The sequence below is a fragment of the Fusarium proliferatum genome (genome assembly GCF_900067095.1).
Source record: "Fusarium proliferatum ET1 genome assembly, contig: FPRO_scaffold002, whole genome shotgun sequence".
NCBI lineage: Eukaryota > Fungi > Ascomycota > Sordariomycetes > Hypocreales > Nectriaceae > Fusarium > Fusarium proliferatum.
Window position 1 is genome coordinate 427,185 of NW_022194791.1, and position 16,629 is coordinate 443,813.

Consider the following 16,629-nt stretch of genomic DNA (forward strand, 5'->3'; position numbering starts at 1 on the left):
TCGAAGCAGCATATACTCGTCACAAATTGCACAGCAATTTATCTCCCATCAAATCATGATTTCCATTCGCTAACATTGAAATCATACCATAAAATCCCTCAAAAAATCTAGCTTGAGCTCTTGGCCAACCCATCCTGGGCAGCTTTCTCCAACCCCTCGACCGTCTCCTTCGGCAGCGACAGGAACGGCGAGTGAGAGCTCTTGATATGAAAGCTCCCAGCATCAGGACCCAGCGTAGAAGCCAGATTCTCCTGAATAGCCAAAGGAATAGCACGGTCTTCATCGCAGAAAATGAAGAAGCAGGGAACGTCGTGCCACGGCTCATACTCCACATTGTCGGTGTACACGCGACGAGACTGATGCTTCAACGCAGCAATAGCCTTGGTTTGCGTTTCAGGATCAACATCGTGGTAGAAGACGTTTTCGGGGGTGTCAGCGTAGACATGGTCTCCCTGTTCATCGTTAGGCAATCATCGTGATATGAGCGATATACAACTCACCTCGACTCGCATCCAAGGAAGATACTGTCCTCCAAGGGCTGCAAGAATACTGACTCCCTTTGGCATGACAAACGCACTCAGATAAACAAGCTGAATCACACCGCCTGTCTTGCCCTCCTGCACGCGCTGCTTCAAGCCCAAGCCCTTAACAGCCTCAGCACCGACAAGGCCACCGTATGAGTGCACAACAACCATGACCTTCTTGCCCTCCTCAGCCAACTTCTCAACAACAGCTCGCACAGCGGCGACATCATCGCTTAGTCCCTTAGTAGGGGGCTCAGCACCAACGGAGGGGTAATCAACAGCCTCAGTCTCCCAGCCCTTGGCGTGGAGTTCTTTCCGCACGACATCGTAGCAATCAGCTGTGTGCCACGCACCAGGAGCGAAGACGATAGTAGGGTTAGACATGATAAGGTTCAAATAGACTGCTAAGATAGTAAGTAATCAAACTGGAGAGAATATGGAAGGGAAGCACGATAGAATAAGTAATGTCTCACGGACTGGACTAGAAACACCTCACTCGTTGAGGGGTCCAGTTTCAGTTGAATCCACTCAATTGCAGGGTCCGCCATATCTCGTTACGACTCGCGCAGGGTTCACGCTGCAGAGCGCGAGTCAATTCTGATAATGCTGTGGGTTTGGGCTAGATTTGAATGGGGCTTAGTTGGATATGGCATGCGTCAAACGCGGCTAACACTTCGCCGATCAGGGTTCTCCTTGTCGAAAAGGAGCACAGTCCAAAGAAGTCGATAGAGTTCAATCTGGGTCTTGGTTAGCTTGGCCTAGCAAAGTCAATGTCAAATACAGCTTGACATGCCAACTAGGACCATCCTTCTTGTACAGAGCCTCATTTTGATGGGCGTAAGCAGAGTCTGGCCGAATCTTCCACGGGTATTTGTTTCCTCTGCAGGTGCCGACACGGATATGAATAACCCTCAAGGATTCACTGTCAATGTCAAGTCCATCTCGGTTTCTCTAAGAAGTACGTACCACCAGTCGCTATTGGCTTGACCGATGTTCACATCTCGCCAGACCTGGCTTCGTCACTTCCAGGTCCGAAGCGTTGTGATTCATTTCGGATGATTGATTTTCCCCTATTCCCTCAATTTCAGAGTTGACTGATCCAGCAGAGATCTTATATGTGTATATCATCATTGCAAAAGGACAGAACTCCTCGGCCTGACGGTCATATCTTGGCCTGCATATGATTCTATCGATTTTAGGCAATATGCTGCGCTGACTCTCTTTCCAGCCTATCATCATACATGCTCAGGCATGACAAAGATCAGTAAGCGACAATGTAAGCTTTTGATAATATCATCAGACAATCCTGCTGCTTGCAATCCAAATATAAATTACCAGTGTTTGTACAGAGAACGGTTATCTAATATCCAAGACCCATTAGCAGCTCCACTCTCGTCTAGCCTCGTATACCCCTTACAAGCTCCCCGTCAACGGTTCATCGCCATCTTTTTCCAAACAAGCTAGTTTTGCCCCATCGTACCAAAACAATGGCCAGTCAACAAGCACCCAGCCAATCCAAGTCAATCGACGAGTATCGAGCGTTATACAAAACATATCTGGAACACTGCAACGCCCATGACTTTGAAGCGATGAGATCATTCTACGCATCCCCTCTCGTCGTCAACGACAAGCCAATAACCCCAGAAGAAGCAACATCTTCCTTCCAACCCATGATCGACGCATTTCCCGACTGGCACTGGAACCTGCGAAACCTCACCATCGAGGGCGACTATCTTTCCCTTCTATTCAAAGTCACGGGCACTCACAAGGGTGATTTTCGAGGCTACAAAGCCACAGGCCGCAAGATTGAGACGAATCAGTTCACGCTGTACCATGTCGTGGATGGGAAATTCGCCCAGGTCTGGGACCTGGTTGATTTCGAGACCTTGATTTCGCAGATCAAATAGAGGAATTATAATGGCAGATCGCTCTTAACAATGACATTCTCTGTTTCAGTATTCCCGAAAATTTGGTGAATTAAGGAGGTGAACGCCAAACCAGGCTCAGAAAGAACGCCGGAGAATAACTAATTCGTTCGCCTAGCATGGTGCAAGGATTGCGTGTTCCAGTGACGATACCACGCTGCTGGGTATCAAAGGTGCCGAAATCCCGGGTGAATTGTTTCATCTGATTCAAACATCGAAACTCAACTCGACGTCCGTCGAGTTCAGACTCGGTTAATTGTGAAAGCAATAATTCTTCATTGACTTATGTGACTGCTCACAATAAGGTCAAAGAGCTAATAGGAGACCAGTTAAAACCGTTGATTTCCGAAAGAAAGACTTGGAGCCCAACCGAGACTGATCAGCACACGGGGCACTGGTTCCGCCCGCCGTCGAAGCACTAGACAGGGCTTATTAGGTGCATTTTTAAGATGATAAGGCTGTAGGTTGCTCAGACCTCAACTGTTGTCTCGCGCGGTGCCGCATTTCAATGGATCCAAAAACAGCCACGTCCCTTGTCTAGCTCAGACTTCAAAATAGGTATCGATCCATATTAGAGCCGAATTGGTTACAGTACGAGTGCAACGCTGCAATTTTTTCCCAGTAGTCTACCGCTCTGACTCGTTACGTACGTATGTTTTGCTTCTTTTTTTGCTTCTGCGAGCAACAAAGATCTTCATTCTCGCAGGTTTAGATTGGACAACAATGCCAATAAAGGGGGACTCGCCGGTCTTGACTCGACGGAAATTGACAACTGACAACGCTAAATGCATCTGTGAGTGTCTGACTGGTCCGTGGGATGGTCGTCCGCAAAGTTAGGGAGTCTTCCCCGGTGGCGTCGAAGAAAAGCCACTCGTTAATCCAGACCCTTGCCTCGCTGGCGATGTCACCTCACCTCGCAACGCCCAGCTAGCGTGTTTAGTAGTGAGAAACGGACGGGAGGTTTATCGAACACTTGTGAGAAGAAAATATCCGGGGCGGATTCGAGATTCGAAACTAAGTTTAAAGCCCGGCTCCTTCTGGAATGCTTTTCGTACTGTGGTGCATTGCTCTCTCTCGTTACTTCATCCCTACGACATCCCCTCATGTGAACTTGGTCTCCCTTTTTTTTTTGTTTCAGCATCATCGGTTTTTTTCTTCAGTATGGCCTCGTTGTATGGCCGTGACGAGAATACCGATCGGAGCAGCGAGCTCAATGCCACGACGACAATTGTTCTCGTTCTGTCCGCTGTGTTTGTCGCTCTGCGGTTCTGGGCGCGATATGTGAGGATTGGATTTGGAACTGATGACTGGTTGACTCTGGTAGCGCTGGTGGGTTTGGTTGGGTGCCAAGAGTTGTACAATTCTGACAATGTGTTAGGTCTTTGTGTTCATCACAGGTGGTCTCAATTATGGCAGTAAGTAAGACCATTTATTGGCGTTTGTATCGTTGCTAACAATTGATCAGTGATTGCGCATGGCCTCGGAAAGCATGCAAAGCGCGTGTCGGAAGAAGATCTAATAATCTTCTTCAAGATCCTCCTCGCCTTCGAATGCATCTATGTCACGGCAGTGATGCTCATCAAACTCGCCCTTCTATCGATGTACCTGCGCATCTTCCCATCTCGAAACTTCCGATTGGCCTCGGCCATCATCGCTGCTGTCGTGATTGGCTGGTGGATTGCAATTTGCGCCGTGTGCATCTTCCAGTGCCATCCGATCAAGAAGGCTTGGATGCCGTGGCTTGACTATGGGACTTGCATCAACCTCAAGGCGTCGTTTATTGGCAATGCGATACCGAATATTGCAACGGATATCGCGATTTTGTGTTTGCCAGTCGGGCCTATTTTGAAGTTGCAGGTCAACATGGCACAGAAATTGTCGCTGTTGGTTATCTTTTTGCTCGGCAGTTTGTAAGTCCTCGTCCACCAGCCCGTGAGTCCTTGGTATTGACCCGTTTAGTGTCTTGTTCGCCAGTATTTACCGATTCACAACCATTATGCAATTCGACCCAATTGATACAACATGTAAGAACTCAAGCGACACGCACGCCTGCGACTCTCAACTAACTCGAACAGGGACCCTCGCTACAGCTTGCACCTGGTGTGTCGTCGAAGTCGCCTGCGGAACCATCGCCCTCTGCCTCCCAACACTGCGACCACTAATGCTCATGATCTCATCCAAGTTCGAAAGCATCACATCAAGAAAAGATGCAGCTGCTCACACCGGACTGCAAACAGAACTCGTTACGATTGGAGGAACGGGTGGAAAGACGGGGCATTTCCATCGGATAGATGATGCATACGAACCCAACTCAAGCCAAAGGGGGCTTGCGACAAGAGATGGAAGCATACCGCATGGCGATCCCAGTGATCGAGGTTCAGGCGACGACGAAGCATCGTTACACCAAGGGAAGATAGATCTTGGGCCCAGATAATTAATGTACACTCGAATTCGGGCTCTGTATCATAGAAAAAGCATAGCAAGCCTGGCATAATACCATTTGGATATGACATTCAAGCATCATCACCAATTGAGGCGGGACTCGACTAATTCAGCCCCGATTCATTGTCAGGGTTTGGTGGCTGTTGGTGCTGACGCTCTAGTCCGCGTGAAGAACGTTGGCGCACGGGAGGGAATGTCAGATGAGCCGCCTTCAGCCATGGAAGCTCTCCCGTCTCCATTGTCAAAGCGCTGTCCTCCGTTTATAGAGTCAGGTCAGTGTAACGTGCTGTCGTCTGTGGTGCAGAAGGGCAGCCGAGGAGCGGTCCCTTATCGATAAGCCCTCTTACCGAAGCGCACCACGAAATTCCAAGTCAATCGACCCACCATCCTCCTCCAGACAATCCAATGCCTCAATTGACACAACAATAGCCATGGCGCTCCCTCTCTCTCGCTGCCGTGCCTCCTTGCGCCTCAGCTCATGCACTCGACCCTTAACTCCCTTGCGCACCCGACAATTCCTCCCCCGAAGCTTCAGCCACTCCTCCATCGCCTACTCAAAAGCTCAGTCCACCAAAGACGACGTTCTCAAGCTCTGGGATCAGTGTACGACGACTTCAATGCCCGCTAGGTCGGTGCTAACGTGCGCCAGATAGCAATGCGGGTATACCGACTACGCCTGGTATCAACGGGCAGTATGCGGGGTTCATGAATAAGAGGAGGAACATATCGTCAAAGCTCTCGTTCGCCGATCTTGTTCTACCATCCGGCGAAGTCATTCAACTATGCGCCGACTCGACGAAATACCCTGAAGCGTCTGCACTCTTTCGAAGCATTCGCGCCACAAGTCCAGCCATCGTTAGCACCGAAAGCGAAGCGAACCCAAGCCCAGACGCCGAGAAGCAACCCTCCAAGCGAACCTTTTACGTCAAAGACATCCGACCATTGAATGACGTCCAGCAAAACCTCATTGTGACACCCGACGTCATATTCCCCGATACCAAGCGCCATTACCAGCTCCGCCATCACCCCGAGCTCCTAGCCAGACTCCAATTCCGATCATGGCTCAAGGGACAATTGACAGCCGGTCTGCAAGAGAAGGGCTTCACCGACATCGAGACTCCAACACTGTTCAAGTCAACGCCCGAAGGCGCACGGGAATTCCTGGTGCCGACTCGTCGTCCTGGTTTCGCATACGCTCTCACACAAAGTCCCCAGCAGTACAAGCAGGTCCTCATGGCCAGTGGTGTTTCGCGATACATGCAGTGGGCGCGCTGCTATCGTGATGAGGACGCTCGCACGGATCGGCAACCTGAGTTTACGCAGCTTGATATGGAGTGGGCATTTGCGAATGCGGAGGTGGTGAGGAAGGACGTTACGGATATTGTGCTGCGGTCGCTGGAGGCTTTGAGACCGGCGCATAGCTACAAGAACATCCGGGGAAGTCGTGTGCCTGTGATTGCAGACATTCCCCAAGGTTCTCGTCCTGCCGATGAACCGGTTCAGCACAAGGTCACCACACTTACGTTCCAAGAGTGCATTTCGATGTACGGAACCGACAAGCCAGACCTGCGCCTCCCAGGAAGAGTACGTCGCATATTCCCCTCGTCAATCTACCACTAACACTTCCAGATCCACACGATACCGAACGAAATGTGCGAGCAGTTCGCCAGCATGATGACCTACCTCAAAGACCCCCTCATCGAAGCATTCCACATCCCCGTCAAAGACCTCGAAGACGACATCCCAAGACCAAAGCGCTTCACTGAAGAGTTCATTGAAACATTACCCAAACACCTTCGCGAGAACAAAGATGGCATGCCAGTGATACTAGTCTGCGACTCAAGACAACCCCGAGGCGGTTTCTCTTCACTCGGTGTAGAATGCGACGAAATCATCAATATCGCGACGGGCGGAAAAGGTGTTCTAGAGGGTGATATCCTCGTCTTTCAAGCCCGCGAGAAGCCAAAGGGTCAATACTACCGCGCCTCCACAGCAATCGGCGAAATCCGCAACGAGTTGTACAAGAAGCTTCTCGCCAACGGCCTCGTAGAAGATCTCCCCGCACCCGGTACCCCCGAGTCAATGCAATTCGTCTGGGTAATTGACTTTCCCATGTTCAAACCCACCGGCGAGGACAACGATCCAGGCCAAGAAGGCTCCGCCGGCATCGCAGCAGCGCACCACCCCTTCACAGCCCCTAAATCCAAGCACGACCTCGAGCTCCTCTTCACAGACCCATTGCAGGCTAAGAGCGCAGCATACGATCTCGTCCTCAACGGCGTCGAGGTCGGTGGCGGCAGCGAGCGTATCCACATACCCGCCGTGCAGGAGTTCATCATGCGGGATATCCTCAAGATGAAGGATAGTAGGATCGAGGACTTTGCGCATTTGTTTGATGCGTTGAAGGCTGGGTGTCCGCCGCATGCGGGATTTGCGCTGGGCTTTGATCGGTTGGTTGCGCTGTTGACGGATACGACGACTGTGAGGGATGTGATTGCGTTTCCGAAGACGATGAAGGGTGATGATCCGTTTGTCAAGGCGCCGACGAGGGTTACGGCGGAGCAGCTTGCGCCGTATGGGTTGCAGCTAAGGGGTAAGCAGTGATGAGTATGTGGATGATGTTGTAAAAAGTGATGATGGATAGAATCGCGACTCATTGTTTGTTTGGGTAGGGTATAGAATTGTATATTATTGTAGATGAGTATGTATCATAGAACAAATGCATCAGGTCACAGGCGGTTTGCCGGTTGGACAAGACACTCGACATGAGCAGTACCATACAGTCATCACAATATCAAGGCGATTGTAAGTTCGTATGCGTTAAATTGTTTCTAAGCAAGTCTTTGTCGCTCTCATGATTCAGCGTCAATCCATTCCCATTCCCTGACCGAGCCATTCCCGACCACACATTCTAAATGTCGCCGTTCTCTATGCCCCAGTGTTCCGTAAACTCCGATGCAAATTGAAGTCCATGCCGCATAAGGTATCAAGGTGTCGCAAGTAAAACAATTCATGAAGCGCTTAAGCCATGAAGGCAAAGACAGCAGCGCCAACAGCCGCCATGAACGCAACAACACCAGCCTGTCCACCGCCAACAGTAGCAGCAGCATTGTCGTTATTCGCAGCCGCAGAGGCACTAGCACTAGCCTCATCAACAGCAGTGCGAACCTTGGAGCTGATTCCATCAAAAGCGGTGCTGGCGCGCGAGGCAATCTCGGAGCCCTTGTCGCGTGCGTCGGAGGCTTGACCTTCAGCCCAGGTCTTGGCGTCGCCGCCCTTGTCGGAGGCCCATTGCTCGGCTTCGGAGTAGTGGCTCTTGACCCAGTCGTCGACGTCTTGGCCGGCGGCGGAGGCTTTGCTCTCGGCCCAGGACTTGATGTCGTCGGGGATGATGTCGCGGGGGAGCACGGCGCGTTGGGTGATCTCGGGCTCGGGAGCTGCGTTGCCGGCGACGAGGGTTGCAGCTGCGAGGAGGGCGACTTGAGTGTAGAGCATCTTGAGTGTTGTTGTTGTGTGTAGTTTTAGGTGTAGTTATGTGATGAAGATGTATTGATGGACTGGTTGAATGTTTGAGGAAGAGATGTAGATGTTTAGGTGAATGACTGAGAATGATGGAGGAGAGAAACAGGAGCAGAACCTCTCCTTGATATAGCTCTCGGCTCCCCTGCCTCCCTCAGCTTGATTGCCTGTTTCTCTCCTGTCATTTCAGGCCCTGCATGAAGAATCATAGCGCACTGCGTCATGTCCCACCGGCATTACCCAACCACAACCCGCTATTCACTTCATCCCTGCGCCGATCTTAGGCCCTTCCAAGGTCTGCGCCATCTTTTACATGTCATCACCAGCCGCAATTCCATCATCGGCCTCTCAGGTGTAACCCTCAGCTCCACTCCCACTGTTTCACTGACTCTCTTGTGGCGATGCCATTCCGCGCTGTACCTGGGACTTAAGCTTGTTTCAGTATCGTGTGTTGCTATTTTGGAATACATGTATAGAACAGGTTGGCAGCCACGCGGCAACTGTCGTGTGCTTGACCAAGCCTCAATTCCGCTCTACGGTGGGTGGTTTTATTGGCATTTGTGCTTTATTCAGATCCTTCATCTTAAACGCGTTTTACCCCGGCCTTCGCTAAGTTTCTTGTAGATAAACTCAAATTACCTACCGACCGGGGCCCGAGGCCTTCCGCGGGGCCCAGTCGGTAGTTGATCATCACAAACTTGACTGTTTGCATCACTCATGACGAGAATAAAGAGGCAAATATGGCGACACCGATCGCTTGTGGTCGGAAATTTCGGCGGATTTGCGACACGTGTTTAAATGGCACTGCCATGGTGTTATGTCGCTCAAGGATCACACCGCCGTTACTGCCGTAGAGTTGGGGGAGAACGTTGTCACACGCTATGAGAGAAACTGAAAGCCAAGAAGGCTCCAATTGTGAATAATCTCATTACCATAAAGGATGGCGTTGTAAGAGGTCGCGACGAATGAATCAGTCTCAGTCGCCGGCCGTTCATAAAGCGTCAGATAAATTTCCAACAACAGGGAGACTGCATCACCATTTAACTTTAGCTACCCCGGCGCCGCCCAAACCGCTTCAGCAGCTGAACTGCTAAACCAACCCGTTTTACGCGTGAAACGTTTCCGCGTAAATGAAAACCGTGCGCTACAAAACACAAAAACCGCGGGTATCCTCCTCGCTTTGTGAACCATTCGCCATCCTAAGCTGTCAATCGCACGCTACCCTGGACCAATCCATTGGCGTTTAGGCTGAGCTGGGACCGGGGATGTCTGGTCTCGACATGTCGATTTTTGTTGTACGTTCTCGAAAATAATTGACCGCACACTTCACACGATATCTCTCTAGATAAGTAAGAAATTGATAAGCTTGGCGGGTACAAAAGATAAATGCTAGAGTGTCGCCTTACCGACCCGGGATCAATCTGGGTCCCAGTCCCCTGCGTCGACCTCTATGTGGAGGGGTTGGAGGTCTTGTAACAGTGGCCGTTGATTCACAAACGGACTGACAAAACGCTGCAAAAGCTTCGTCTTCAAGTATGACCCTCTGTAGGACTTGTCAGTCCAATGTCCCTCCCGTTTCTAGAGGCACTTGACCACTTACCCGCCCAACGCACAGCATGTACTTGCGTAGTTCCTCCTGGGTCTGTAGATACCCGAGGGCGATGAATCTCTCCACAATGGCCAAAATTCCCGCTGAAGACGGACTTTGGTATGTTTCATCGCTTTTTAGACGTTTCACACAAGCGTTGACCGCAAATTTAGCCTGAGAACCTCCCTGAGTGAAGGCGATACAGGAGTACAGGTCCTTGGCTGTTAACCCACGCCCGGCGAAAACGTGGAGTAGATCCCCGCATTCTGCCAGAAAACAGATAAGGTTAGACACGATCGCTGAACCTTGTAAGTCCTTGAGGGTACTTCGCTGTGAGTTCTCAATGCTAGTCGTAGCCGACGAATCGGGCATCGCATCAAGCTCCAAAACGGCATCGGGCAAGTCATTGGATAACCATTCATCAGGAACAAAGTCGAATCCAATTGCTGAGATATGGGTGGCTGCGTTTTGGTGAGTAGTCCCCGGCCTGGTGACTGTCGGCAACTGGGAATAGAGGGTATCCTCAATTGAGACTGGAGACACATGTGGCCAAATAATACCGGCCAAATCACGGAATGCTTTTCGTTCTTGAGGATCGCTAATAGCATTTCGCCAGACTCTAATGTCCCGAAAATTGTCGAAGTTTCGCAGGCAGCATGAAGCGATGTAGGACAAACTGCAGAGGGAGAAGATGGCATTCAAGGAATCTGGCTTGGCGCCAACCAGGACATTGCGAAAAGTGAAGATAGCTACCTCGTAGAATTGCGTTGAAGAGTTGAAAGAATGAAAGAGAGCAGTAAGGCTAGGTGCTGTGTGAGAAGATGCAATTTGTCGAAGGCCTTGCCAATAGCGGTCGATTTGATGGCGGAGATCATCGTGAAAAGTGGGCATCATCTCAGATTCTGTCTTGTCAAGGTAGACAAAGAGTGCGAACAATCCATCGATTGCCGAAATGGCACCATTGTATTGGATTCTCTCCATGAGAAAATGTGATTAAAGATGAGTTTTAGTACTATGAAATGGGGGGGAAAAAACTTGAGTAAATTTATCATCTGTTTATATATTTCATAGTCTCCGGAGGAGACCGCGGTTCCGTGCCGACCTTAGCACTCCATGTTGGTTGTAGGGCTGGACGGCGGGAGTGCGGGGCTCGGAAGTGAAACTTGGTAGGCGGTAATTGGATCCTGTAAGAATGCAAGTTACCTAGCATTCTGCGGGATGGGATGCATGTTGCGTTCAATTTAGACAGTAATTAATTTAGCCCCCAAATTGTCCCAGGGGAATGGAGTGGTGAGTGATGGGTGCTCCCAGAGCAGGAATCTCTCATGTTGAACTTCGACCACGTGATTTGTTCTATGCGCAGCCACGCTTACTCTTCAACATCCGCTATCTGCTAGCTGGTATTCACAGACACCATCTGCGTATCGCAGGCACTGTGGTTGGTTTGCAAGTTTCCTGGCAATGTGTCGTCTCATAATGGTCTTCGGTGTGAGTTCTTCTCTGCATTGGTCATATGGTACTTTTCTTCTGAAATTGGGTGCCTCTTAAGTGGAAGTCAATCAGAGGTTCCCAGCGCACCGAGGATTGCGGTTTGCTATTGAGGATATGGGTGGCACCTAGGGAGGAGCAACGGCATCCAGGCCAGGAAAGACGGTGGGTGGCCTCCACAAAATGAGTCCCCGAGGTCGCGAATTGTGGAGCATCTGCAGGATCCCGCAGCGTCACAGCGCCTTCAGGGGATCTGGATGCAAGGTTGGAGCGTAGCATCAATGATGTACTTGGGCGGCTTTTCTTTGCAATGCTCCGTATATGGTTGGACAAGCCCAAAGCCATCGTGTCCGACATGGTCCTCCAAACAATCCAGCACTCGGCCGAGACGCAACACCGCCAACACGACGCCACACACAGGCAAAACGAAGATTGACGTCACCGTAGGGATACATAACTGAATGGGATTGTTTAAATTGAGGCGGAGGAAAAACACGACACTAACACAACTGCTTATATGCGCTTAAATAGACTAGAGCTTGCTATTAAATATCGCTATAACAAAACGCCCTCAATGGTAGGCCCTGTCAGACAATTGCTGCCAAGCTAATGTTTGTGGAACGCGTTCCAGTGCCGCTGCATATTGCTCTTTCTCGTGAACCGCTTCCGACATTTGGGACAAGAGAACTTTCTTTTAGGACATGTTGTGTTAGCTCTCGGAATACAAGCGGGTTATTATTGGACGCACCGCTCTGGCCTTGCTGTGCGTGGTCTGGAGGGGCCTCTAGAGCCTGAGGATGGAGCCATCCCAAGGATATTCGCAACGAAATTTACATATTCGCTGTCGGGTATAATTTCCTAGATCTCGCGTCAGTTGCGTCAAGGTCATATTCAGTATCGCGTCTCTGTACCTTGCCAACAATGATCATGTAGACTTGGACATCTTTGGGCGTTTGCAGGTACCCAAGCTGGACGAATGTATCGACAATGGAAAGAATACCCATTGAGGATGGATCTTGAAAGGACCCATCTTGTCGCATGCGTTGCAAGTATGAGCTGACATCATTGCTTTGGGGCCTTGCCCGATTGAGAACAGACGAAGGTGAGTACTGGTTCATTGCCGTTACGCAACTCCCGGAAAGGTTCTGGAACAGGTCTCCGCATCGCTCCAGAAATAGCGTAAAGTTAGCGACAAGGGCCGATCCGTGTGGATCTAACAGAGCTAAAGTCTGGAACCCTGTCTCCCCAAAGGTGCAACAGCCGTTGTACGCTGTTTGGTCTGTATGCTGGGATACAATGAGGCTGAGCAAGCTGGGGACCACATCGCTGTATTGCGGAAGAGAGCCCAAGAGCTCTCTTTCTTGAGGTGGTGGTTCAGAAGGTGTATCTTGGTACATGGCTAAGCGCAGAACATCGTTGGCGTCCGCCGCCGTTACAGGGTCCAGTAAGCTCGAAGGCGGGGTCGAGGTCGTTATTTCCGGGAACAACGCCCGAATTAGACTGGCGAATGCTTGTCGATGATCGTATATGCTGATGGCACTTCCCCATTGATCAATGTTAAGTGTAGTATTACTCATCGCCGAATTTTGGCTGCTTCGTAGTTGACCCAAAATTACGTGCGACAGACAGAGGAGAGCAACAACGTCCCCCAAAGTGCTCGGGGGTCGGCCAATCAAAGAGCTTCGGAGCGACAAAACAGCGGCCTGAAAGAACATTATAGGGCTGATGAAAGAGTCAAGGGTATTGTCGATACCTCGGAGACTCAATCTAGGAACTAGCTCCAACATGCGATTCTGAACAGTTTCGAGACTGACCCAAATCATCTCGAGGCATCTCCACGATTGGATTGTGGGGGTAAAAAGACCAGTGGCTCGGTTTTGGGCAGTGGCTTGTTTTGTTGCACTGAGATAGATAAGCCCGGCGAGGAACCCATCAGCTGCCGAAAGCGTCTGCAGAGAGACAGTGGGGTTCATCGACATCATGCCCATCAAATACTTAGATGACAAACGGAATGTATGAAGGGGGAAAATTTGTATGATGGGTTAGAATGGGGACGTGAAAGATGAAAGTAAGTGATTAAATTGCTTGATTCTGGGTAATATCCTTTCTTTATAAAACGGGTTGAGAAAGATGGCATAGCTGGTACTTGTGTTACGGTACCTACCTCAAGGATTCTTTCAAAACAACCTCCTGGGTCTGTCGCTGCCAATGCCCCGCAGGTTTTCAGGAACATTTTTCCAGGTGGCTCCGCTGCGGCGATCATAACCCTAAGTGGGCGGGTCTAGTGCAGATTGGGCTAGATCTGTGACTACGACGGCTGGACGGTCCTCCGTATTTACAGCATGACACATCATTACCCAAGGTACTAGAGTTAGTAGATTTCTGTAGGTGCATTAGAAGTCAGCTGCGGCTACTAGGCTCTGGCTGCTATGGCTGATAATGCACGTAAAAATCGGGACATGTACCTTATTTTTGGCAATGTACCGGCGTGAGGCTTCCCTGGCTTGCTGGTCAGTCAACTGGTTCCTGGCGAGCAGTCCGCAACGTCTCTACCAACTCAGGGACAGCACTCACTTGGCTCCATGAAGCACATGCGATGGCGGGACTTGGACCTTCTATAGACCCGTAGCGTAACTTTTAAACCTCAAACTTGCAAACCCCAAAGTTGTGGCATTCTCAATTCTTCAAGATCGCCATGGATCTTACCTGAGAAAATAAAACTTAGCAGAACAAGGACCAACGATTGGGGTTCTCTCTAGATTTGCAGCCTCTGACGGGTCATGTAAGTACCCTAGTCAATGTAGAAATGTAGTTCAGCGCAGTGTAAGATTATCGTCCGATGGAGTTGCACCCTGTCGTATTGTCAAGATCGTTGACCGGGTACATCTGAAACAAAGATAGCTCCGGAGCAAGCATAGCATTACGACTGTCAGCCGACTCAAATGTGGTCGCCGTCCTCGCCGACTGGCGGTTCGGCCAATTGTGACAGTTGTCTCTTTCTTGAAAGCTACCTCATCCGACCGTTCCTAGACTCTGGTGCATTAGTGGCCTCAGCGGATCGCAGTGGGCTCGAGCTCGTCATGCTCAAGGCCTCTGACATGGGGGGCCTTGGCCACGATCCTCCTGTGCGTGTCATGTGTCAGTGCCTTTTCAAGCGGCCCACCTCAAGTGCTGTTCTTTTCCCTTTCTTTTTCTTCTTCTTTTTTCGGCTTATCCAGCATAGCACTTGAGATCGCGTGTCTCCCCTGTCAACCTTGAAGATCTCCGCGACTTTGGCTCGAAAGCCTGCGGGACGAGCCAATAGTCTTTGCAGGTGCACGGGTGCGGATCCAACTGTCGCTCCCGTCAGTATGCTGGGCGCCCCACGCTCACACTTGCCCCAAGTAAGTGAGCACTCAAGAAGCTGTCTGGAGCAATTTTAAGGTCCACGAGATTAAGAAAAGGCGGCATACCTCATTGGCCCTTTGGCGAAGAGGTTGTCTTATTTGTCGTACATAAGCTTAGTTCTCTGTGTGCTCAGCCACAGGTTAACAAATCCATTGTCGCAAGCAGATCGGGCAGATTGCGGGCCGTCCGTTACGTCCGACTAGCCGACTTTCTTGGGAGCCCGACTCACCTTACTTCCAGTCCTTCTGGAACATCTCCCTATTAGCTGTGATGCGATATACGGTCAGACGGTGCGAAATGATGGTGGAATTTGGATCTTTAATTTTAGCCTCGCATGGTATCCCCAGGGATCATCTCCAACTCCAAGACTTTGACATTGTCAATTGTTCACGAGAGCCATCTCTCTTTCCCGTGACCACCAATTGAACAAGGCTGATAATTGGGTATATTTCTTGCTATATAGTCACTAAGGTGTCACATAGGCATTTAATATTGTATACTGATTTGACGCCATGCGAGAACCAGAGCCTTGCTCGCCAGGGCTGAGCACCCTGCAGTTTAGTGAAAGTCGTTGGCATCTAGATCCTCGGCGGATTTAAGCTTAGAGATGGTTCTGGAGCTAGTATGACATTCCGACTGCGTCGGCTGGTGCAAACGCCGGGGCGCCGACTTGAAGGTTGGCCAATAGTGTGTTAATTTCTTGGATAATCATGGGAAGACTCGACCTTTCCTGAACTGGGCGTGGCATGTGTCAGTGGGCATTTCAAGTAGCGTGCCTCGAGTAAGCATGCGGGTGGGTGTATGTCAGAACGGCGTTACCTCGCTTTCTTGGTATGCCCCTCTCAGCCCTGCAGATCTCAGCCAGTGTCTGATGAAATGCCAAGGCGAAACACTGCAGGTCCACCGCCTTGAGTCTCCGCGAGTGCCGTTACGGAAGCCAACTGCGGGTCAACTCAAGTGACGACGACTTTCATCTACATGCTTATTGGATGGCAAAGAGTCTTGTTAGCTCAGCTTGCAGTTTTTTGACAGAAGTACACCCATCTGGTGTCAAGTAGGCCTGAGTATACGGAGCTGGGAGCTCCGTGGCTCCCACTTGCTCCGAGTAAGTGAGCACTCAAGGAGCTGTCCGGAGCAATTGCAAGACCCGTACGAAGTGTGACTGAAAGGGTATAAAACAGCTAAACCCATCCAACGGAGAAAGCAAGATGTAGAGGGCAAACAATATCGCTGTACCCCTTGTATAAGTCGTTGATCAAAGCTACTAGTCATGCCGACACCAGACCAACAGACGAAGCAACAACAAGAGACGAAATCTCGAGGTAAGACATTGATTAACATTTGGTTCAAATACTAACTTACTTGCCGTAGATTCGGTTATGCTCCAAATCTGGCTGAACGAGCCTGAAGACGTCGTCTCTGCGACTGATGCATGGTCCAGTCAACGGGCTCTTGCCAAACCGAGACACCATTTCGACCTCGTCCAATCCTCCCGACCGAAGAGCAAAACAGCAAACATAGCACCAGCTGCCTGAAGCAAAAGGATGGTTAAATACCGAAAAAAGGTAGTTTGTGAATCGAGGGCCCAGCCAGCTTGCTTCAAAATCGCGATAAAGACACTTCTGGGCTGGCTTACGAGGTCGGGATGCTTGAGCTGCTTTGCAACTCATCGTAATAATTTCTTTCATTTTGCAGTTCAATATACATATGATATACAAACCCAAACCTCGAAGTTGATTCAAAGATTTAGGTGTCG

General features: G+C 50.2%; 8 protein-coding genes across 8 annotated transcripts; 4 read left to right on the plus strand and 4 right to left on the minus strand.

Moving 5' to 3' along the window:
* Positions 1 to 107: 107 nt before the first annotated feature.
* On the minus strand, positions 108 to 908 carry FPRO_03700 (uncharacterized protein; the record flags this gene model as incomplete). The annotated part of the gene is made up of 2 exons (XM_031226059.1): positions 108 to 452; positions 501 to 908. The coding sequence occupies 2 exons, from the start codon at positions 906 to 908 to the stop codon at positions 108 to 110; spliced, it is 753 nt and encodes a 250-aa protein (XP_031076633.1).
* Positions 909 to 2,011: 1,103 nt separating this feature from the next.
* Positions 2,012 to 2,431, plus strand: FPRO_03699 (uncharacterized protein; the record flags this gene model as incomplete). Its single annotated transcript, XM_031226060.1, has 1 exon — positions 2,012 to 2,431. One exon carries the CDS (start codon positions 2,012 to 2,014, stop codon positions 2,429 to 2,431), a length of 420 nt encoding a protein of 139 aa, XP_031076634.1.
* A 1,179-nt stretch (positions 2,432 to 3,610) lies between these two features.
* On the plus strand, positions 3,611 to 4,883 carry FPRO_03698 (uncharacterized protein; the record flags this gene model as incomplete). The annotated part of the gene is made up of 5 exons (XM_031226061.1): positions 3,611 to 3,778; positions 3,828 to 3,864; positions 3,915 to 4,359; positions 4,409 to 4,473; positions 4,525 to 4,883. 5 exons carry the CDS (start codon positions 3,611 to 3,613, stop codon positions 4,881 to 4,883), a joined length of 1,074 nt encoding a protein of 357 aa, XP_031076635.1.
* A 439-nt stretch (positions 4,884 to 5,322) lies between these two features.
* On the plus strand, positions 5,323 to 7,495 carry FPRO_03697 (uncharacterized protein; the record flags this gene model as incomplete). Its single annotated transcript, XM_031226063.1, has 3 exons — positions 5,323 to 5,494; positions 5,541 to 6,475; positions 6,521 to 7,495. The coding sequence occupies 3 exons, from the start codon at positions 5,323 to 5,325 to the stop codon at positions 7,493 to 7,495; spliced, it is 2,082 nt and encodes a 693-aa protein (XP_031076636.1).
* A 417-nt stretch (positions 7,496 to 7,912) lies between these two features.
* Positions 7,913 to 8,386, minus strand: FPRO_03696 (uncharacterized protein; the record flags this gene model as incomplete). Its single annotated transcript, XM_031226064.1, has 1 exon — positions 7,913 to 8,386. The coding sequence occupies one exon, from the start codon at positions 8,384 to 8,386 to the stop codon at positions 7,913 to 7,915; it is 474 nt and encodes a 157-aa protein (XP_031076637.1).
* A 1,426-nt stretch (positions 8,387 to 9,812) lies between these two features.
* FPRO_03695 (uncharacterized protein) lies at positions 9,813 to 10,979 on the minus strand (the record flags this gene model as incomplete). Its single annotated transcript, XM_031226065.1, has 2 exons — positions 9,813 to 9,953; positions 10,011 to 10,979. 2 exons carry the CDS (start codon positions 10,977 to 10,979, stop codon positions 9,813 to 9,815), a joined length of 1,110 nt encoding a protein of 369 aa, XP_031076638.1.
* Positions 10,980 to 12,316: 1,337 nt separating this feature from the next.
* FPRO_03694 (uncharacterized protein) lies at positions 12,317 to 13,465 on the minus strand (the record flags this gene model as incomplete). The annotated part of the gene is made up of 1 exon (XM_031226066.1): positions 12,317 to 13,465. The coding sequence occupies one exon, from the start codon at positions 13,463 to 13,465 to the stop codon at positions 12,317 to 12,319; it is 1,149 nt and encodes a 382-aa protein (XP_031076639.1).
* Positions 13,466 to 16,143: 2,678 nt separating this feature from the next.
* On the plus strand, positions 16,144 to 16,408 carry FPRO_03693 (uncharacterized protein; the record flags this gene model as incomplete). The annotated part of the gene is made up of 2 exons (XM_031226067.1): positions 16,144 to 16,195; positions 16,245 to 16,408. The coding sequence occupies 2 exons, from the start codon at positions 16,144 to 16,146 to the stop codon at positions 16,406 to 16,408; spliced, it is 216 nt and encodes a 71-aa protein (XP_031076640.1).
* Positions 16,409 to 16,629: the final 221 nt, after the last annotated feature.